The sequence below is a fragment of the Dipteris shenzhenensis genome, chromosome 25 (assembly GCF_047967505.1).
Source record: "Dipteris shenzhenensis isolate YYH24624 ecotype China chromosome 25, Dip_SZ_1.0, whole genome shotgun sequence".
Lineage (NCBI taxonomy): Eukaryota > Viridiplantae > Streptophyta > Polypodiopsida > Gleicheniales > Dipteridaceae > Dipteris > Dipteris shenzhenensis.
The window spans coordinates 18,709,199-18,733,379 of NC_141620.1; the positions used below are offsets into that span (position 1 = coordinate 18,709,199).

The following is a 24,181-nucleotide window of genomic DNA, read 5'->3' on the forward strand; positions in this document are numbered from 1 at the left end:
AGGGCATTCCCCACAATAACATCTGACTCCCATCCATTGCCAGCAACAGTAGCATGGGCCACACGACCCTCTTCTAGCGCAGTCACAATGGCTCACAAAATCCTTAAGGCAAAACACCACCATCACATCCTCCATGCTGCTGCATTTGCCATACATATTGATGAGAGCATTCCCCACGACAATATCCAACTCCCATCTGTTGCCAACAACAGTAGCATAGATTACTCTACCCTCTTCTAAGGCTCCCATGCATTGGAATATAAGTCTATCTGGCTTCATGCCACTGTTGTATTTTCCCAAAAAGCTCGAGCAAGAACAGCATGCACATGTTCAGTGCATCCTGCAATCAAAGCACCCCATGACACTATATCCGGATAGGTCAGTTCATAAAATTCTCTGTGCGCCTGAGCAGTTGCAGGGCTGTCTTGCCATGCCCATTCTGAGCACAACCCGCAATCATCGCACTCCAGGAGACCACATCCGACTATGGCATCTCTGAAAACACTGCCCTTGCATCATCTAGGTTCATGCACTTGGCACACATATTTACAAGGGCATTCCCCACACAGTAACCTATGAACCCCATCCATTGCCAGCAACAGTAGCATGGATCACACGACCCTCTTCTAGGGCTGCCATACAAGCACAAGCTTCCACAATGCAGATGAAGGTGATCATAGTTGCACGAAACGCCCGTTTCGTGGGCAGAAACGGAAAGGACAAAACGAAAACGGCGTTTCGTCAAGAAACGCCGTTTCGTAAACCCTGCTTTTTTCCTAAACCCTAAAAACGTGATTTCCGCCGCCTCTCTTCATCTTTCGCTGCCTCCCGCCCGTTCCACTCCTCTTGTGCATCCTTGCTGCTCTCTCCACCTTCTCTAAGCTCTCTCCATCCCTCCATCCTTTGCTCTTGGACCTCCATCCTTCTCTCTCCATCCTCTTCATCCTTTGCTCCATCTTCTCCATCCTACAAGCTGCAACCTGCAGCTTGGCAGCCTGATCTCCAGACTCCATCCCTCCATCCTTCTTCTCTCCATCCTCTCTTTAATCTTACCTTCTACCTCTCCATCCTCCTCCTCTCCATCCTCCTTCACTTCTACCTCTGATCCTCCAGGCTCCTTCCACCTCTCCATCCTCTTTTACCTCTATCTCTCCATCCTCCTTCTACGGTCTACCTCCCATCCTTTCTCACTTGTGACCTCTCCATCCTCCTTCTCACCTCTCCATCCTCCTCAATGCCGAGAGATGCTTATTGGGTCCATGTCTCCCTCCTGGATAGTCATAAAGGAGGCGGTGGCTCCAAGAAGTGGAGATGCAACTATTGCGGCATAAGCAAAACGGGGTCTGTCACACGGGTGAAGACCATCTAGCAGGTGTTCCCAGCAAGGATGTAGGACCTTGTGAGTTCGTGCCTACTCCAGTGAAAGGTGGCCTAACAGAATGGAAGCGTGTGCCTATGGCAACCTTGGTTGCAAAAAGTGGAGGACAAGGGCTGCAAGATGAAGAAGAGGCTACTAACACTAAGCCATTGGATGATGCCAGCACATTGGGTTCTGCAAAGAGAAGTAGAGGGGCATCAACTACATCGAGCGCGGGTCCTAGTGCCACAAGAACACCCTTGCCACATGGATCAATTAGTGTGGATGCCAGTGCGGGGAAAAGAGGATCACTGCAAAGGTCTAGCATTCAAGCACGCTTGCAAAAGCAAGCAGTGAAGGAGGCCACTAGTGAGCTCACAAAGCTCTTCATACAGTGTGCAATACCCTTTCATGTGGCGAAGACTACACGATGGAGGAAGGCCATGAGAGCCGTAAGCCGCATTGGGTATGAATGGGAAGGGCCTACATATGAGGCCTTGCGGACAAGAGAGCTAAGAATAGAGAGGGAATGTGTGGAAGACCAAATGAAGCCCTTGAAAGAGACTTGGAAAAAATATGGATGCACACTCTTATGCGATGGATGGTCAGATGCACGCAAGAGGAATGTGTACAATATTTTAGTGTCTTCTTGCAAGGGAACCATGTTCTTGGGAGCCATAGATGCTTCCACTGCAGGTAGAGTGATTACAGGGCTGTATATTTGGGAACATTTACGAGCAGCCATTATGGAGATAGGTGTTGAGTATGTGGTGCAGGTGGTGACAGATAATGGCAGCAATTGTGTGTCAATGGGTGCCATGTTAGAAGATGAGTTCCCTAAGATTGTGTGGACACCCTATGCCTCACATTGCCTTGATCTTTTGATCGAGGACCTAGGGAAGATACCTTGGATTGATGCCATCTTCTCCACAGCCCGCAGTATCGTGAAGTTTGTCACGAAGAGACCCAAAGTCCTCAGCATCTATCGGGCTTACAGTGACCTTGAGCTATTGAAACCTCCAGCCACAAGGTTTGCTTACATGTTCATAGTGGTGGAGAGGCTTGTGCGAGTGCGCCAAGGCTTGTTGCGCACGGTTGTGTCTCGAGAGTGGGGAGATTGGGATGATAGAGGCCAAGCAAAGTCTCTCAAATTTTTTCGCATGATCATGGATGGGTCTTGGTGGAATCAGACAGAGGCATTAATCAAATCGATTAATCCTATCTACACGATGCTTCGCATCACGGACATGGAGGGAAGCACATTAGGACTCTTGTACGAGTTTATGGACAAGATTGGAGAGGCCCTCTATAGAAACACTTCCCTATCGCCTGATAAGTAAGACTTTTTACTTTTGTAATATGTATAATTATTGCAGTTACTAAATGGCAATTTGTTATCATGAAGCCTGGAATTTTCAGATATATATTATGTATGTACTATTATCTATAGTCTATGAATTTTGCATGCATAATGCATTCTAATTTCTTGTGGCATGATTTAGGGTTGAGTCCATCCATGCTATATGGAATAAGCGGTGGAATTGGTTCCACCACCCAATCCATGCGGTGGCACATGTATTGCATCCGCTCTGGCACAGTCAAGAGCAATATGAGAATGACGAGTTGGAGGAGGGGATGCAACAGTATCTATAAAATTGGACGGGTGGTGACTTGGAGATGCAACGAAGAATGGAGGATGAACTTCTATTGTTCCGCAATCACAACCTCTCCTTTGGTCGACCTACAACTAGGCTCCGAGAGACACAGTTGCAACCTGTCTCCTGGTGGGAGAAATATGGCAACTGTACTCCTACTTTAGTAAGAGTCTAAGAGACAAGTTCCAATGCCACTAGTTAGAGCTTAGTCGTTAAGTAATTTGAAGTTTTATCTACTACAAATATGTTTTAAGTTATCAAGTTCCTGATACTTATCTCGGCTTAACTGGCTTATGGCAGAAACGCCTTGCTATACGTGTTCTCTCACAGGACTGCAGTTCCGGTCCTTGTGAGAGGAACTGGCCCTCTTTCACACAAAGAAGAGGAACAGATTGAGCACGGCTCAATTGGAGCGGTTGGTGTTTTGTCATTGCAACCTCCGTCTCCTTGAGTTCACCGCCGGCTACCCCAAACCTCGCCAAGTGAATGTAGACAAGGTGGACGTGGAGAAGATGAAGGCCATACCAGATATCCCACTGGAGGAGTTGGACATATACACCATGTTGTATGAGGAGCTGTCAGCACCAGCACACCACACACGATCATACACTCAACCATCTGGAGATGGTGCTAGTACTTCAGTTGCACCCGATGGTCCTGATCCTGATGTTGATGATTCTTCTTCAGACAGTGACACAGATGCCTCAAGCTTATCTGAGGACGCAGAGAATGACGATGACGAGGAGTCCATGGATGATGCAGATGATCAATAGTCCTGCTGCTTTTTTTTATATCATCCATGGGTGCTTTTATTTTGAGTCTTGCATGACTCATGAGTCATGAGTCATGATCATGAAATTTGTGGATCATGAATCATGATCATCTATGGAGTTTGGACATTGGATACTTTCAAGTTTCAAGTTTCAACTTGTGTGCTAAGTTTAAACTTTAGAGTATTTCAAACTTCTAAATTTCAGATTCTTGTAATGCCAACTTGTTAGTCATGACTCATGATACATGTTGATTTCAGATTATTGAAGCATCATTCAAGAATTTAGAATGATGAATGAGAGGCATGAATCATGAATGATGCATTGATGCTTGAAGGCTGAAGCTTCAGCCTTCAAGTATAGATAATTGTAATTTGTATTATGTATGATTTGCACTCTATTGACAATTATATTATGTATAAAAAATATATTTTTATACATAAATTGTATCATATTGCCGTTTCTTCCGTTTCCGTTTCGCTAGGGCCTGGAAACTCCGTTTCTTCCGTTTCCGTTTCGGCTGGTAACTATGAAGGTGATCTTGTCTAGCATGAAACCTTCAACCTGCATTTGGCAAAACAATTGCAGACATTCCTTGCCAGGTCCATATGGGCACACACAGCAATCAGGGCACTCCAGGAGATCACATTTCGCTGTAGCAACTCTGCAACAAACACCGCCTTCACATCCTCAATGCTCCTGCATTCGCCATACATATTGATGAGTACATTCCCCGCAACAATATCCAACTCCCATCCGTTGCCAACAACAGTAGCATGGATTACTCTACCATCTTCTAAGGCTATCTGGCCTCATGACACTATGTTGCATTTTCTCGAAAATCGAGCAAGAACAGCATGCCCATGTTCAGTGCATCCTGCAATCAAAGCACCCCATGACACTACATACTAATAGGTCAGTTCAGAAAATTCTCTGTGCACCTCTTCTAAGCTGACACATTTGGCATACATGTCAACAAGGGCAGTACCCACCAAATCTGATCCCTACGCATGAATTATTATCAATTGATGTATCAGCTTACCCTGTCCTAATGCTCCTATACTGCCACATGCTTTTAAAGTACACAAAAGAAGTGCTTTTGTCTGGGTTTACTCCTTCTAGTTTCATTGTCTCAAAAAGTACAAAAGCACGAATTCCATCCCTATGCTGAACATATCCTACTATAATCACACACCATGACACCACATTTCCAAAGACTAGATCTTTATATAGCATATTTTCAATAATATGTTCATGTATTAACCTGCCTTGTGACAGGGCTCCTATGCCACCGCACACTTTGAAGATGCATGAAAACATAAATTTGTAGCTTGTATCAGCTTTATGCTAAGGCCCACAACCAATTCTATGGTAGAGAAGGTTGAATATTAGAGGCATATTATGGGATGATGTGATCAAAGGGGATTCCTTCGAGTTGAAATTTATAGGGGTCTGGCATCAGCCACAAAGGAGCATCAAGAGAGTCCCTTTATGACCAATGGAAGAAGTATCCTATGCTCTCTGCACTATGCAATCCTCAACCTTGCTTCTCCAAGGGGAACTCATTGTGGAAGTCTCTTTGGAATTCTTTTGAAGCTATTAGCAGTCAGATTGTTTTCATTGGCAAAGGGGCTTTTATGAATTTGGGCTCTATTCGTGTGTCAATTATATTCAAAGATAGCACCCTCAATGACAATGATTTTATTAAGGCCAGCCTTCTCTTCAAAAAGGACCTACAGTGTTGGGGACAGCTGTGGGTGAAAGAGGATTCCAGGTGGAAAATCAAGAGAGGGTTTAGGTTCTCTAATCAAGAGCAAAATCTAGTTATGGGCAAGATGGACCTCTGGACTAGTAATACTCAAGAGGAAAGGGGGGTTCCACTCTGATTTACTAGAAAGAGTTTAGCCAGGTACGTGCTAGCCACTTACTCCCAATCCCCAATCCCATAAATGGCATTGCAGAAGTCTGCACAAGTCTCAAAACAAGATAGAAAACTGCAAATAATAAATTCTTGAGGAAGAGGAGATTCACTCAAATTTTGAACAAAAGGATACCAAAGAAAATGTCAAGTCTCCTATGGTTGATTTTACACAAGGCTGTGTAGACCAATAGTAGGTAAAGGGGATGGCAAGTGCAAGAGATGTCCTATAGATGCCCAATTTCTGGTGAAGATATCGACACTCTTACATATGCTTTTACTCAGCCAATGCATGCTAGACACCCACCCTAGGCAGACCTTTTGGCCAACTTTCACATTTACATTGAGTATATTCCAAGATTGTGATCTAGGTATGCGGCTCTTTTTAAAATGAACAATCTCCTTTATTTTCCTCATCCAATTCGTTCTGAACTGATCCCTTATATAGACTACCTAAACAAGACTTATCAATTACTCAATGCAACTTGCTACTCACATCGGATGAGAAGTAATGTAGATAAGATGGTAGTTCCTTTGTCCAAATGAAAGCAAGGAAAAGAGGTTTTAGCTCAAGCCTTGGCCAACAGTAGATGAGACTAAGAGCTTATGACTCTACAAGGATTATGGAACCACCAGAAGTTCTCACGGGCATGCTCTGCAAAGTCTTCCAGGAAGAGGAGGGGCGGTCGTACACGTAGACAACGGTGTACCCATAAGGGTTCTGTGGCTCTGCAAGGACAAATAGCTTGTCAAGGCCAGATGTGACCGCAGCCATATGAAAATCCGTACACCAAGGGAAGCGGTCCTCGACCGTATACCAGCTATGGGTGAGGACGTTGTACTCCATAAGGGCAATCTTCTGGTCAGTATCCGTTTGAAAAATGTATGGGCAGAGTACGTGAGGCCCAATGGCAGCGCAGCCTGTGATCAGATCGAAGAAGTCATCGCCTTCCTCAGCTTCCCCGTTTTTCTTCCACACGCGCTCAATAGGGTCAAACACCATTACCGTCGGCCGGTCCATGGTTTCCACTAACTCCCCAATCACATATAGCTTGCCCTCCACCACACAGGACACAAACATACCTGTGCATTCTGGCATCGTAGGCATATCCAGCCACTGGTCCTCGTCTGGATCATAAATTTGTGCCATGTCCCATTTCCTGTCATCAAATCCACTGACAACGTAGATCCTACCTCCGATTTCGTGACAAGCAATTGCAATTACCTTTTCCCAGTGACCGTCCCCTTGGTCGTCGTCTCCAACTGCATTTTCTTCCTCGTAAGGCATGGGGGCCGCCATTGCCCATTCATTTGTCCTTAACTTGTAAATGTGCAATCGCTGGCCTTGCAATATGTACAGCTTACTATCTCTGAAGACGCAGGAGGGACGTTTGAATTGCGTTGGTGGCAGTTGCGCGGGCATGGGCCTCCACTTGAGGGCTTCAAAGTCGTACATGAACCCCAGCCACCTGCTCCCCTCCCCCTCCGGCTGCCATAAAGCAAAGGCATCAGTTGTTCTCCCCCAAGCAAAGGCATCAGTTTTTCCGAAAACCAAGAGAATCAAGAAAGTCTTACATGCATTCCTCCCACGATGCAGAGCCATGGCTGGGAGAGACCCTCCTGGATGCGATAGTCCCAGGGAGCAGAGGATGAGAGAAGGGCACGCCACCGAGTGCAAACGCATTGAGCCCGAGCTCGATGAGGCCAAGAGAGGCGAGCGAGACAGATGAAGAGGACATCATCTGAGAGGAAATCGAAGAAGCTCATGACTACGTGCAAATGTAGGGCGAGAGAGAAGACGAGAGAAGCAGAGCTTGAGGATGCAAATGAAGAAGCTGGCGAAGCAGAACAAAATGGACTGTTTTTTTTTCAAATTTCAAATTATTACGCCGAATTTATATTAATCAGCTTCAAAATACCTATCAAAAATTTTAACAATAGCATTTCTTGTCTCCCATATGTCAAGTAAGACAACCCCTGGGATCTTACTTGCCAACCCTTCGGATCCAAGGCCAGCACGCTCCGAGCTCAGAAGGTAGCCCAAGTCGAGGGAGCCTCCACCTCAATCCTATGGCAAACTTCGCCATCAACCCTCCTCAATGAATGGCTGCCTCGATCGTTCTCGCCGTTGGATAGCATCACATGAGATGCCGTGTGGTTTCTACCACAATGTTGCACATCTGACACTCAAGATTGATCTGAACATGCTTGGCTAGCCTTCCTCTCACCGGGATCCATTCGAGCATGATCTTCCACAAGAGGAAGCTCACCTTTCCAATCTTACAATGCTTCCAGACATCTAGAAGCCTACTCCTCCACCAAGCGGGTGACCTTCTCATGCCCCATTTGTGAAGATAGTGGGAGAGAGGGAAGGAGTCTCACTTGAGGCTTTCTCATAATCACAATGGGGGAATACACACAAAGGTGGAGGCTGAAAATAGTTTTCCTCTTCTTAAATGTGAAAGCCAAAAGAACTCATGTACAAAGAAAATAGAAGAACCCTATATGTGGGTCTCAAACCAAACTCAACTAACTAAGGTGGCATACTAACTGAGCCACAAACTAGAGTAGATAAGGATAGCTGTCATCCAGCTATTATTCGTGGGCGGTGTACCAACCGCATCTCCAGCTAACAAGTCGGTGACATAAATACACAACGGTCACCCTGGCATCTCAACACTCCCCCTCGAGCTCAATCCCGATTCCTGCACACCAAGCAGGTATCTGAACTTGCGTAGCTTCTCTGCGCCCAATGCTTTCGTGCATATGTCAGCTACCTGAACCTCTGTGCTGACATAAACTAGATCAATAAGACCTAGTAAAACCTTCTCCCGCACATAGTGATAATGCACCTCAATGTGCTTTGTTCTAGCATGAAAGACTGGGTCATTTACCAAGTGTATGCTGCTCATGTTGTCACAATAAATGACAACTGGCCCATCTGTAGACTGATGCATATCATACAGTAGCTTATGCAACCAAGCTACCTCATATGCAGCCATTGCTGCACCCCTGTACTCAGCCTCTGTGCTCGACAAGGCAACTGTAGGCTGTTTCTTGCTGCTCCAAGTGACTGCAGCACTCCCAACACATATCCACTGGTAGATCGTCTATCAGAAATACTACCAGCCCAATCAGCATCAGTGTATCCATGCAACTGTATCTGAACCCCAGCCTCATAAAATAGTCCATACTGCAATGTGGACTTCACATACCTGAGTATGCGTCTAGCCGCATCCAAATACGGTTTCCTTGGAGCCTGCATAAACTGACTTACCAACCCAACAGCATAGCTCAAATCTGGCCTGGTAATAGTCATGTAAATCAAACTTCCTACTATGCGTCTGTACATGCGTCTGTACATAGTAGGGTCTTCCAGAAGCTCACCTGCATCTGTGCTCAGCTTCACATTCTGCTCCAAAGGAACTGAAATAGGCTTACAGCCTGTCATCCCATATTTGGACAGCATGTCCAATCCATACTGCCTCTGCAAGAGCTGTATCCTACTTGGTGATCTAATCACCTCAATGCCCAAGAAATAACGCAGCTCTCCCAAATCCTTCATCTCAAAGTTCTGCTTCAATAGCATTTTCACATGAATGATATGAGAATGATATCTTCATCACTATCACCTGTGATGATCAAATCATCAACATAAATGACAAGCAGCATAATCCCTTTCTCTGTTTTTCTCACAGAGAGTGAGAAATCTGCCTTGGAAATCTGAAAGCCAATAGTGACAAGATACTGTCCTATCTTGTCAGACCATGCTCTAGGTGCTTGCTTCAAGCCATACAAGGCTTTCTTCAACCTGCAAACAAACTCAGGATGAATAGCATGAATATAACCTGCTAGCTGCTCCATAAAGACCTCTTCTTGCAAATCACCATGCAAGAAGGCATTCTTTACATCCATCTGATGTAAAGACCATCCCTTTGATGCAGCCATAGCAATGACTGCTCTTACGGTTGCCATCCTTGAAACTGGGCTGAAAGTTTCTTCATAATCAATGCCATATGTCTGTGCATAACCCTTGACAACTAATCTTGCCTTGTATCTATTCACAGAACCATCTGCATTGTGCTTGATCTTATAAACCCACTTACAGCCAATTGCATTCTTGCCTTTAGGCAAAGGCACCAATTCCCATGTAGCATTAGCATCCAAGGCATCCATTTCTTCATCCATGGCTTTCTCCCATTTTTCATTTCCCATGGCTTGCTCAAAAGAAGTGGGTTCTGGTTCCTGTATCACTTTGACCATATAGGCATAGTGAATGGCTGTAAATCCATCATATTTCAGCCTATCCACGGGATACCTAACCCTGGTAGACCTGTGTAAAATAGGCTCACTTCCAGGTGCTCTCAAAACATCCCGGGTCTTCCTTACTCCAGGTGTAACAACAGAAGGAATACCCAACTCATCATCAATGCTCTGCTCTGAGCCACTGGATTCACCATCCACATAAGAGTGACCTGCATTCACATCAAACATGGGCTGATCTACCTTCTCTTTTCCTTTTCGTGATACCTGCATACCACTCTCTGCATTGCTTTGAGGAGATTCTCTTGATCTCAATCTGCCTGTCCATGGCGAAGTATGTGAACCACTGCTAGAGGGCACTCCAGGTCCACGGATGTTTTGTGATTGCTGCTATGAATTCTGTGCAGCATTACCATTTTGTGCATCTACATCAATCATCACATTTACTGGTTTATACCAGCTACTCATCTCATCAAAAACAACATCTCTGCTCATTGTGAACTTACGTGTAGAAGGGTTATAGCATCTATACCCTTTCTGCTGCAGAGAATAACCAATATAGACGCACTTCTCAGCTTTTGGATCCAACTTGGACCTCAACTCATCTGGCACATGGACATAGGCAATGCAACCAAAAATTTTCAAATGAGAAATGTCTGGTTTCCTACCAGTATACTCCTCTGGCGTCATGCCATGTATTGCTGCAGTGGGAGTCCTGTTCATTATATAAACTGCTGTAGCAACTGCTTCAGCCCAATAATAATCTGGTAGATCTTTTTCATTTAGCATAGCCCGAGATACCTCTCCAATATGCCTGTTTTTCCTTTCTGCAATTCCATTTTGCTGTGGGGTATGACTGCATGAATATTGCTGATTTATAAGATGCTCCTGCAAGAACCTTGCAAACTCATTTGAGAGGTACTCTCCCCCTCCATCTAACCTTAGGCATTTTATTTGCAGGCCTGTTTCTTTTTCAACCATAGCTTTGAAAGCTCTGAAGTGCCCAAACACTTCACTTTTCTTTTTCATAAAATACACCCAAAGTTTTCTGCTGAAGTCATCAATAAATGTGACAAAATAGTGACAGCCACCAATAGATGCAGCTTTAGTAGTCCACACATCAGAGTGGATTAATTTCAATGGCTTTTTACTCTCTTGAACATGCCTAGGAAAAGGTTTCCTTGCCTGTTTCCCAAATTGACAGGCTTCACAAACCTTGTGCATTTCTGCAACCTTGAATTTAGGCAATCTTGCAACAATATTTTGGGCTTGCATTGATTTAAGTCACTGTATATTAACATGACCAATGCGTTTGTGCCAGATATCAATATCTGCAACTACATCGGTCCCATGTGCAAACATTGCTGCACTCAATTCAGGCATGTCCGCATCCAACGTAAACATCCTGCCCTTCTTCTTTCCTTTTGCTATCAAGCGACCATTATTTTTCATATCCTCAACAAAGCATCCATGAGGATTAAATCTGACCTGCAAGCCCTACTCAACCATTTGACCAACAGAAACCAGGTTCTTGGTGATGTTCGGGACATGAAATACATCAGACAAGTATTTCTTTTTCCCATCCTGCATAGACAAAGAAATTTTGCCAATCTGCACAATAGGATGTGCAGTATCATCACCAATCTCCACAAATCCTGGTTTTTCCATTTTCCTTGCATCCTGCATCCATTCAGCATGACCTGTCATGTGGTTTGACGCACCTGAGTCAACATACCACACATCATTGCTTTCTTCTGCACTTGTCACAAAATTTGTCATATGTTGTACCATAAACAAATGCTCATTTCTGTCATCACCCTGTCTACTAGAGGATGCATAATTGCCTTGCTGCAATTTTCCATTCATAATGTCATTCTGCTTTTTGTAGCAGTCTTTAGCCATATGACCCATTTTGCCACAATAGTAGCATTCAACATTGTTGTTTGCATTTTGGCCTCTCTGCCATCCACCACGGCCTCTTTGGCTCCCCTGCCTCTAGAGTTACCACGTCCTCTTGCATAGGACTGGTTTTCTTGCATTTGCTGCATATTCTGATTTCTACCACGGCCTGCAGATTGGCCTCCTCTACCTCTGCCAGCATTTGAGTAGAAGACAGCTTCTTTTGAAGTTCCTGCTGAAGAAGATGCACCACCATTTCTCTGCTCTTCAGAAATTAGAAGAGCAATCAGCTCCTCAAAATCAGGAAATTTTTCACAGACGGCAATGGATGTCCGGAACTGTGCATAATCCTTTCCTAGACCATTCAAGGTCACAGAAACTAAATCGTCATCATCCACTGGCGACCCAATGGAAGCAAGTGCATCCGCAATTTTCTTCACCTTCATGTGGTAGTCATTGATGCTCATATTTTCTCTCTGCACATTGTGCAGCTCCTGCTTGAGCTGCATTTTCCTGGCCTGCGTATTTGTGCTGTGTACATTTTAGCCAACGTATCCCATGCCACCTTTGGCATACTTGCATCCTGAATATGCACAATCATGGAGTTCGAAATACTGATAGATAGCCAGTACATAACTTTCCTGGCTCTCTCATGCCATCCTTTGAATGCGTGCATTTCCTGTTGATTGGGAACATTTGGAAGAACTGGTTCTTCTTCATTTCCTGTAATGAACTCCCAATAGCCTTTTCCCATCAAGAAGTTCGTCATTCTAAACTTCCATGCCTGGAAGTTGTTCTTGTCAAGCTTTTCAGTGACAATCTGTGAAAGAGAATCAGATGCCATTATAGAACACTGCAAAATATTCTGTCACTGCAAAAAAACATAGCTTTTGCCTCACATGGGCAGATCTGCAAAACTGACGAAAGTGGTATTTTACCACACAGTCACTTCCTAGTGACGATTTTGCATCAACAGGCAACAAGCATGAATCTGCAACTCCCAAAATCTCTGCGCACAGGCATACGATGCAATTTCTGCGGCAACTTTTCACCGACTAGCCAAGTAGTGGTCGCACAGCAAAAACAGGGCCTTTTTCTGAGTGCCTGCGGAGAACTTCCGCCTCCAAAACGGGCCCCGAAACGACCTCGAATCAGAAAAATAAAGTCACTGAGGGCTTTGCCCACACCCGCAGCATATAATGCCCTCTCACCACACCGCGAAGGGCATCTCAATCTGAGACAGTGCACTCTTGCACTTTCGGCTGTGCTACCTGCAGAGATTTGCTCCCAAACTCGAAAAAGGAAAGCAACACTTGTCCTCTTACCAGGACACTGCGAACTTGGTTTGCTTTCTTGAGCTCCTTACCACGAACAAGGCTTTGATACCATGTGAAGATAGTGGGAGAGAGGGAAGGAGTCTCACTTGAGGCTTTCTCACAATCACAATGGGGGAATACACACAAAGGTGGAGGCTGAAAACAGTTTTCCTCTTCTTAGTTGTGAAAGCCAAAAGAACTCATGTACAAAGAAAATAGAAGAACCCTATATGTGGGTCTCAAACCAAACTCAACTAACTAAGGTGGCATACTAACTGAGCCACAAACTAGAGTAGATAAGGATAGCTATCATCCAGCTATTATTCGTGGGCGGTGTACCAACCGCATCTCCAGCTAACAAGTCGGTGACATAAATACACAACGGTCACCCTGGCATATCGCGAGTGGAGCTCGATATCTCAACACCATTTGCGATTGAGCTCCGAAACCCTTGAATTAGAGCACGATACAAAGATCAAGCCGGGATCTTTCTAAGGCATGTCTTGCCAAGCATCCATTGATTCACCTTCCACCTTGTAGGTAGGAGATAATTGGTAGGTCAAGCGTCGGGCACCCTTTCCATTACTGCACGTGACAGGTCCCTCTTGCCATCATTCAAGGAGAGGCATGATCGCAGCACTTTGAGCGGCTTCCATTCGACTCTCTTCCAATCCCAAGGCTCCATCCACCATATAATGCCTTTTTGGAAAAGTCTTCTAGACCTAGGTAGATCATGCAACACGCAAACAACTCCTGGCGGCCAAGATCCACCATACTCCCTTGGCCAAGCTTGAATCCCCTCCAAGGCCCTTGCACCCCTTCCACAACAAAAGTTTGATGCATTTCTTCCAAGCTAACACCAGGCCTACCACAAGAGATGAACCCATGATTCAAATAGAAAAGTCTGACATTAGTTTATCATACCACCACAAACCCGACCAAGAGCAAGTCCCTTTGCTCCTTCCTTGTTCGATCAAATATTTGACAACCTCCACCCATGGAGTTGTGCTTCCGAATAGCAACAATAACCATTTACACATTAGTGAAGTGTTTCTAAGGCTGATGTCTGGAAGCCCAATACTACCCAGAGCCTTCGGCACTTTCATCGCTCCCATGGTAAAGTATGCATTCTTTTTTTACCGGACTCCTCCCCAAGAGGAAAGACCTCAAGGCCCATTAGATTTTCAGCCATTGACATTTGCTAAAATTGTAGATCGTTGCAACTTATGTGGTTTGATGTCTGGAAGCCCAATACTACCCAGAGCCTTCGGCACTTTCATCGCTCCCATGGTAAAGTATGCATTCTTTTTTTACCGGACTCCTCCCCAAGAGGAAAGACCTCAAGGCCCATTAGATTTTCAGCCATTGACATTTGCTAAAATTGTAGATCGTTGCAACTTATGTGGTTGAAATCTAGCACACGTTGAATAATCAGCAACAGGTGAGCAATCCAGCCGATTGAAAGGCCATGCCACAATGTAAGCTTTGATTTGATCTTTTCCATGTACCACTCAAGCTGTTGCCTCCCGTTAAAATCCAACGCAAGCAAAGCACCTAGATAACGAATCACCCAAGCTAAGTCCTTAACCCAATCTGGCTAGGCTTCTACCTCAATTCTAAGCACACTGCAAAGAGAACCACTGGGTATGCATAATTTATATAGAGTATCAAGCAAGCACATAACGCTAGCCTGATCCTCTGTTGAAAAGGAGACCATATCATCGTGAATATTTGAAGGGTGATTTGCCTCCTTAAAGGGAGAACCATGCCTTTCATCTTACCCTTGCATGCTTTCCCTTTCAACAACATAATCAATGGGATCGAAGCTATGGCAAACAGTAAGGGCAACGGGGATCCTTGATGCATCGATCTTCTAAGGACAAACCTTCCCAGCACCCCTCCATTTAGACAAAGTAAAGCCACTGCATTCCCGGACAATCATGATACCATCTTCGCGAAAGCATCCCCAAATCCCAACTTATTTAACACCATAAGCAGAAAATCCCACAGTATGTTCACGATCATATGCCTTGTTAGGATCAAAGCCAAAGAGGAGAGAGTGTTGACACATTGAGGATGTTGCTGAAGATATCCCTGCCTTTGATGAAGCCATTTCACTCTTGATCAATCACCCCCATGCAAATCTCAGTGATGCAGATGGCCAATGCTTTCGGAATCAGCTTGTAAAACATGTTAAACATCATTATGGGTCTCTAGCTGCTCACCTTAATCTTGTTTTTTACGCTTTTGGAAAAGCTTGACTAGCCGATACTCACGTCCTCAAACAAGGCACCTCTAATTACCTCTATGCTGGCCATCTCTGCCAAATTAGTTCCCAATAATTCCCAAAACTTCCTCTAAAATTTTGTTGTCATGCCATCAAGATGAGGCAATTTGTCGGCCTTGAGCGCCTTTAATGCTTTAGCTAATTCAACAAGGGTAAAAGGTCTTGCCAGCCAAGCTTTATGAAAATTCGACACTCATATGTCAAGCCCATTGATCACCTCTGCCACCTTTGCCTGCCATTCGGCATCTTGGACAGCTACCTCTCCCACAATAGCACTTAACTCTTTGATAAAGATGTCAACCACATGCCAATATTTTGTGGCTAAATTCCCTTATGCATACATAATACGATCAATAGATTCTCTCTGGCGCTTGTGCTTGACCGACCGAAAAAACACCCTGGACCGGAAGTCACCCACTGACAACCATAGTTGGCAGCTTTTAATGCGAGCTGCCTCTGCCACTTGAAATTCTATCATCTGTTGAGCTAGCTCTACCTCCATCATTAAGGTCATCAAAATAAAATCTTTTTGGCTATCTAGTAAGGCCGCTCTTAATGATTGTCTGACTAAGAGAAGGGAGTATACTAACTCGTTTCTTTGATGCTTAAGCTGCTTCTCTTTATCAATTGCAAATCTCACAACCACCCTAATTGCGGTGTCCCACCTTTCACAAGAGTCCGAATAGCCTTGTTGACCTTCTCGCTAGATCCTCTTGATACTTGAGTAGAATTCCCTAGAAGCTTGTTGAACTTGAAAGGGATATCGTGGATCTTCTACATTGCTCTATAGGCATCCCTAAAAAATTTAAATTGGTTGTCCTTTGAGGAACTCGCATTTTTGGCCACCTCCATAATCCTTTTGCAAAACTTTGTTTAGCAGACTTTGACTCTATGGACCCCTTGATCGGGCCCTTACCTTTAAGCTGTTCGTTAAGCAGCCTCTTCTAGTGATTGGCATCATGTAAATGCTCATCTGGCACCTCCCAAAATTGTTCATCATTCTGCACCTGAACCCGATTGCCTCTATTGTCAGCATGCTCGTCCTTGGTAAGCACTCGACTCGATCTAGCCTCTCGAGGGGCCTTATTAGATGATTTTGGGTCCCTCAAGTGTTGGGTTTCCATGAACCATAGCTACCTCCCTACCTCTCTTACCAAATGTCTTCCAAAGCTACCCCTATGGTGTCTCAACCACCTTGTTAATCGGCTCCTCCATGCTTTTGACACCAGGCACCGATTGAACACTATGAGCATCACTCTTTGCACCCAACGATCTTGTTCTATCTCCATGTAAATCATGCCAATCTATCACCCTCCACAATCATCCAAACCCTGCTTAGTATCGCCACCTTATGTGGGCAAATCCTAGCAAAATGACCCAATTCCTTACAAATGAAACATGCATCAGAGAACAGCCCAAAGTGCACCTATTGAGCAAGTACCAACCCTTCGGGAAACTTAATCTCCACATAATCTGGAATCATCTGAGGATGGTCCCATAGGATCCATACCCTCTTTCCTTTTTTTCCATTTGACACTACCTGGGATGTTATGGCACTATAGGCCACCTTCTTGGATTTTTTGTCATACTGTAGAGGTCAAGGATACATTTCTTACTCTCCCACCTCTTGTAAAATTTCTTTTCTATCATCCTATTGATTTTGAGTGACAGCGGCATTGAGCTTAGGCTCAACACCACCCCTTCCCCTCCTTTCTCCCTCCCCAACCCTCTTGGCCTTGGTCCCAATTGACATTCATCGTGCTGGCTAGTTGACCTACTTTTGTTTCCCATCTAGATAATCCCTTGGCCCTCTTTGGTGCCACCCTTTGGCACTGCTTTCATGTGCTTCATCTTAATACTTGGATGCTTCTCTTGCTCCTTGTGGTCATCATTACTCTTTAAGCAAGCTGACCTACTTCACCTCTACATGCTCTTAAGTGTGTTTTCGAACACATATACCGGATGGGTATAATACTTTGCATGCATATCAATACTACCTATGTTGAGGCATGTGTAAACTAGAATGCCCATAAAGTATGCTTTGGATGGTTGAAGTCTCCAAAAACCCTGTTTTTCAGCAAGTGTTAAGAGGGAATCAACACATCAATACCATCTATTTTGAGGCATGTGCAAAGTATTATGCCCATAGGGTATCCTTTGGATGGTCGAAGTCACCATAAATCCCATTTTTCACCAAGTCTTATGCACAACATTCAAAAAACACACTCTGAGGAGTGTTATTCGAGCACGCACATACCTAATGGACACTATACTTTGCATGTGCATCAAGCCCATGTACATTGAGATGCACACAAAGTATTATGGCCAATGCATATGGTTTGGATGGCCGAAGTTACCATAGCTCCGTTTTTCACAAAGTGTTAATAGGGAGTGTCAAAATACGTGCTATGAGGTGTTTTATTTGAATGCGCACATACCAGATGGATAAATTACTTTGCATGCACTTTAATCCCAATTATCGTGGCCATTGAATTGGTTTAAAAGGTTGAAGTCGCCATAAATCCCATTCTTCATGAGCAAACAACTCCTCAAAATCAAGAAATTTTTCATGGACGGCAATGGATGTCCGGAACTGTGCATAATCCTTTCCTAGACCATTCAAGGTCATAGAAACTAGATCATCATCTTCCACTAGTGACCCAATGGAAGCAAGTGCATTGCAATTTTCTTCACCTTCATGTGGTAGTCATTGATGCTCATATTTTCTCTCTACACATTGTGCATTTCTTGCTTGAGCTGCATTTTCCTGGCTTCTTGTGTATTTGTGCTGTACATTTTTGCCAAAGTATCCCATGCCTCCTTTGGCGTACTTGCATCCTGAAAATATGCACAATCATAAAATCCGAAATACTGATAGACAACCAGTACATAACTTTTCTGCCTCTCTCATGCCATCCTTTAAATGCCTACATTTCCTATTGGTTGGGAACATTAGGAAGAACTGGTTCTTCTTCATTTCCTGTAATGAACTCCCAATAGCCTTTTCCCATAAGGAAATTTGTCATTGTAAACTTCCATGCTTGGAAGTTGTTCTTGTCAAGCTTTTCAGTGACAATCTGTGAAAGCGAATCAGATGCCATTATAGAACATTGCAAAATATTCTATCACTGCAAAAAAACACAGCTTCTGCCTCACACGAGCAAATTTGCAAAACTGATGAAAGTGGTATTTGACCACACAGTCACTTCCTAGTGACGATTTTGCATCAACAGGCAATAAGGATGATTCTGTAACTCCGAGTATCTCTGTGCATAGGCATACAATGCAATTTCTGCCAGATTCTCTCTTGGGAAGAGCACGTGTTTGGACACGGCTGTTTTTCTTCTAGTCCCTCTCCCGTGCGAGATATTTTCCAGCATGGAAGGACATCAAAGTAATCAGACACCTACGTTGGATTACTGTTTTATTGAGATGGAGGACGAGGCTACATCGGAGATTATTCCTCGTAGACCTCATGACCTGCTACGAGAGATGGATTCCTTGATGGATGACCTCTGGGCAGCTCTTCACTACTATAAAACCCCTCAATACTAGAAATAAATTGAAGAAGGCTCATGCTGTTCTAAATGTAGATAGCTTGTTTTAGAGTCTTTATACCGCTTCCGAGTTATTGAGAAGCGATGAAGAGGTTAAAATCCTCAGTTTTGACCGACACCCAATTATCTTTGGCTCAACTGGATCTTTTGAACCACGTTTGGTTCAAGATGTTCCCCAATTTTGTATGAATTGTAAACTGTCTTGTTATTAAATTGACCAGGTTTTGGTTAATTTGGGTTTAATTTGTAACTGGTGGCATCTATAATTTGATGGTTTTTTTCAAATTATACTTTTCGTGCACTTTTCATCGACCTACAGAGTAGTGGTCGCACAACAAAAACAAGGCCTTTTTCTCAGTGCTTGCGGAGAACTTCCACCTCCAAAACGGGCCCCGAAATGGTGTCGAATCAGAAAAATAAAGTCACCGAGGGCTTCGCCTATGAGGATATACACCTTATTGATGGTAAGCATCTAAGGGAAGACCATACATTCGAGGTAGAGATGGTGGATACATCCCTAATGGGGGGTGGGGGTATTCCCATGAGTTGGACCCCCCAGGTTGTTGTTGCAAGAATTGAGGGGTTGCAGAAGGACAACCATCTTCTTTGAAGCGGGGTTAGACTGAACTTTATCAAACTTTTGAGCAATCTCTTGTGGTAGCACCAGCGTCTCTGAATTCTACCATTTAAGGTTGAGGTAGAATTCATCATTTGCTCCTGCTACAAGGTAGCTCAACACATGCTGAGTCATTCCAGCTTGAAATCTGATGTTGTCCTCTTGTGTGGCAATCAAATAGTCTAGGAGCACGGCCGCTCAATCTACACATCGATGTGCCATCTCACCTTCTGATTGCTTTCGGTTTGCCACCTGTAGGTACATATTCTCTGGCTCCTCTTCTTTGGTAAAATACCGGATCATAGCTGCTGTCAAACTTGGCCAACTTTGGCGAACGTCCTCGTCCTACTTCTCATACCACACTTGAGCCAAACCCTTTAGAAATGTGGGAAGAACCAACAACCATCTTGTGAATATAGTCGGAGAGAAGGAAGGAGTCTCACTTGCGACATTCTCACATACACAATGGGGGAATACACACAAAGGTGGAGGCTGAAAAGAGTTTTCCTCTTCATAGTTGTGTAATCCAAAGGAACTCAAGTACAAAGAAATAGAAGAACCCTATATTTTGGCCTCAAACCAAACTTAGCTAACTAAGGTGGCATACTAATTGAGCCACGAACTAGAGTACATAAGGATAGATGTCATCTAGCTATTATTCATGGGTAGTGTACCAACCGCATTTGTAGCTAACAAGTCGGTGACATAAATGCACAACGGTCACCCTGGCATATCATGAGTGGAGCTCGATATCTCAACACTCTCCCTTGAGCTCAATCGCAATTCCTACACACCAAGCAGGTCTCTGAACTTGCGCAGCTTCTTTGCGCCCAATGCCTTCATGAATATGTCAGCTACCTGATCCTCTGTGCTGACATAAACTAGATCAATAAGACCTAGTAAAACCTTCTCCCGCACATAGTGATAATGCACCTCCATGTGCTTTGTTCTAGCATGATAGACTGGGTTGTTTACCAAGTGTATACTACTCATGTTGTCATAATAAATGACAACTGGCCCATCTGTAGACTCATGCATATCATAAAGTAGCTTATGCAACCAAGCTACCTCACATGCAGCCATTGCTGCACCCTTCTTGTACTCAGCCTCTGTGCTCGACAAGGCAACTGTAGGCTGTTTCTTACTGCTCCAAGTGACTACAACACTCCCAAAATAGAACACGTATCCACTGGTAGATCATCTATCAGAAATACTACTAGCCCAATCAACATCAGTGTATCCATGCAATTGTATCTGAACCCCAGTCTCATAAAATAGTCCATACTGCAATGTGGATTTCACATACCTGAGTATGCATCTAGCCACATCCAAATGGGGTTTCCTTGGAGCCTGCATAAACTGACTTACCAATCCAGCTTGGTAAGTCTAGCTTGGTAATACTCATATAAATCAAACTTCCTTCTATGCGTCTGTACATAGTAGGGTCTTCCAGAAGCTCACATGCATCTGCACTCAGCTTCACATTCTACTCCAAAGGAACTGAAATAGGCTTACAGCCTGTCATTCCAGATTTGGACAGCATGTCCAATCCATACTGCCTCTGCAAGAGCCATATCTCACTTGGTGATCTAATCACCTCAATGCCCAAGAAATAACACAGCTCTCCCAAATCCTTAATCTCAAACTTTTGCTTCAATAGCATTTTCACATGAAGGATATCTTCATCACTATCACCTGTGATGATCAAATCATCAACATAAATGACAAGCAGCATAATACCTTTCTCTGTTTTTCTCACATAAAGTGAGAAATCTGCCTTGGAAATCTGAAAGCCAATAGTGACAAGATACTGTCCTATCTTGTCAGACCATGTTCTAGGTGCATGCTTCAAGCCATACAAGGCTTTCTTCAACCTACAAACAAACTCAGGATGAACACCATGAACATAACCTGGTGGCTGTTCCATAAAGACCTCTTCTTGCAAATCACCATGAAAGAAGGCATTCTTTACATCCATCTGATGTAAAGACCATCCCTTTGATGCAGCCATAGCAATGATTGCTCTTATGGTTGCCATCCTTGCAACTGGACTAAATGTTTCTTCATAATCAATGCCATATGTCTGTGCATACCGCTTGACAACTAATCTTGCCTTGTATCTGTTCACAGAACCATTTGCATTGTGCTTCACCTTATAAACCCACTTATAGCCAATTGCATTCTTGTCTTTAGGCAAAGGCACCAATTTCCATGTAGCATTTGCTTCCAAGGCATCCATTTCTTCATCCATGGCTTTCTCCCATTTTTCTTTTCCCATGGCTTGCTCAAAAGAAGTGGGTTCTAGTTCTTGTATCACTTTGACCATATAGGCATAGTGAATGGCTGTAAATCCATCATATTTCAGCCTATCCATAGGATACCTAGCTCTGGTAGACCTGTGCAAAATAGGCTCACTTCTACGTGCTCTCAACTGCTAGAGGACACTGCAGGTCCACTAATATTTTGTGATTGCTGCTGTGAATTCTGTGCAGCATTACCATTTTGTGCATCTACATCATCAATCACATTTATTGGTTTATACCAGTTGCTCATCTCATCAAAAACATCTTTGCTCACTGTAAACTTACGAGTAGAAGGGTTATAGCATCTATACCCTTTCTGCTACAGAGAATAACCAATAAAGATGCACTTCTCACCTTTTGGATCCAACTTGGACCTCAACTCATCTGGCACATGAACATAGGCAATCCAACCGAAAATTTTCAAATGAGAAATATCTAGTTTCCTACCAGTATACATCTCCTTTGGCATCATGCCATGTATTGCTACAGTGGGAGTCCTATTCATTATGTAAACTGCTTTCAACTACTTCAGCCCAATTATTATATCTGGTAGGTCTTTTTCATTTAGCATGGCCCGAGATACCTCTCCAATATGCCTGTTTTTCCTTTCTGCAAGTCCATTTTGCTATGGGGTATGACTGCATGAATATTATTGCTTTATGCCATGCTCCTTCAAGAACCTTGCAAACTCATTTGAGATTTCCCAAGAAGATGGGCTTTTACACTTTTAGCTTTCTAGAGCTTCTAAAAGTTGATTCGCATGCTTTTTGGGCTAGAATCTTTGCTTTTAGGGTCTTTCGCTGGCTATTAACCCTGTGGGGCCCTCCATATGTGGGCATCACCTCCTCTTGGTGCTTTTTGTTTCCTAGATCAATGGAAGAAGAATTTAAGTAATTAATTAAGAAATTGTTATTAACTTAAAAGAAATAAAAAAGGGGAATGTAGCAAAAAGGATTCACTAAGGGGTTTTTTTTTTTTTAAAAACGAGGTAGATAGGAAAAGAGGGGGAAATTTTAGTAAATAAAGAATTAAAATAGGAATTTGATTTGCAGGCCTGTTTCTTTTTCAACCATAGCTTTAAAAGCTTTGAAATGTCCAAACACTTCACTTTTCTTTTTCATAAAATACACCCAAACTCTTCTACTGTAGTCATTAATAAAAGTGATAAAATAATGATAGCCTTCAATAGATGTAGCTTTAGTAGTCCACACATCAGAGTGGATTAATTCCAATGGCTTCTTACTCTCTTGAACATGTCTAGGAAATGGTTTCCTTGCCTGTTTTCCAAATTGACAGGCTTCACATACCTTATGCATTTCTGCAACCTTGAATTTATGCAATCCTGCAATAATATTTTGGGCGTGCATTGATTTAAGTCGTTGTACATTAACATGACCAATGCATTTATGCCAGATATCAATATCTGCAACTACACGGTCCCATGTGCAAAGATTACTACACTCAATTCAGGCATGTTTGCATCCAACATAAACATCTTGCCCTTCTTCTTTCCTTTTACTATCAAGCGACTGTTATTTTTCATATCCTCAACAAAGCATCCATGAGGATTAAATCTGACCTACAAGCCTTGCTCAACCATTTGACCAACAGAAACCAGGTTCTTGGTGATATTCAGGACATGAAATACATCAAACAGATATTTCTTTTTCCCATCCTGCATAGACAAAGGAATTTTACCAATCTGCACAATAGGATGTGCAGTATCATCACTTGTTTCCACAAATTTTGCAAGACCTATCATGTGGTTTGATGCACCTGAATTAACATACCACACATCATTGCTTTCTTTTGCACTTGTCACATAATTGGTCATGTGCTGCACCATAAACAGATGCTCATTTCTGTCATCACCCTGTCTACTAGAAGATGCATAATTCCCTTGCTGCAATTTCATGATGTCATTCTGCTTTTTATACCAGTCTTTAGCCATATGACCCATTTTACCACAGTAGTAGCATTCAACATTGATGTTTGCATTTTGGCCTCTCTACCATCCACCATTTTCCACTTGCATATTTCTCCCAAAACTTAATGTAATCCTTTATCCCTGATATTACTTGCAAGTGATCTCTCACAAATGCTGCCATTGGCAGTATATCCAGACAACTTGTTGGCAACAATGATCGACCCTTACTATCTTTCTTCCATAGCTCAATTCCTACTTCAATGGGCATCCAATTCGGTGATTTTGGATGCACCTTGTACTGCATCATTGGTCT

General features: G+C 43.4%; 2 protein-coding genes across 2 annotated transcripts; one reads left to right on the forward strand and one right to left on the reverse strand.

Annotated features, from left to right (window-relative positions):
* The first annotated feature begins 1,661 nt into the window (after nucleotides 1–1,661).
* Nucleotides 1,662–5,096, forward strand: LOC147885548 (uncharacterized). Its single transcript, XM_087396139.1, has 3 exons — nucleotides 1,662–2,693; nucleotides 2,860–2,932; nucleotides 5,061–5,096. The coding sequence occupies exons 1-3, from the start codon at nucleotides 1,801–1,803 to the stop codon at nucleotides 5,094–5,096; spliced, it is 1,002 nt and encodes a 333-aa protein (XP_087252265.1). The 5' UTR covers nucleotides 1,662–1,800.
* A 1,208-nt stretch (nucleotides 5,097–6,304) lies between these two features.
* LOC147885549 (F-box/kelch-repeat protein At1g16250-like) lies at nucleotides 6,305–7,502 on the reverse strand. The gene is made up of 2 exons (XM_087396141.1): nucleotides 7,276–7,502; nucleotides 6,305–7,189 (listed from the first exon to the last, which is right to left on the reverse strand). The coding sequence occupies exons 1-2, from the start codon at nucleotides 7,465–7,467 to the stop codon at nucleotides 6,305–6,307; spliced, it is 1,077 nt and encodes a 358-aa protein (XP_087252267.1). The 5' UTR covers nucleotides 7,468–7,502.
* Nucleotides 7,503–24,181: the final 16,679 nt, after the last annotated feature.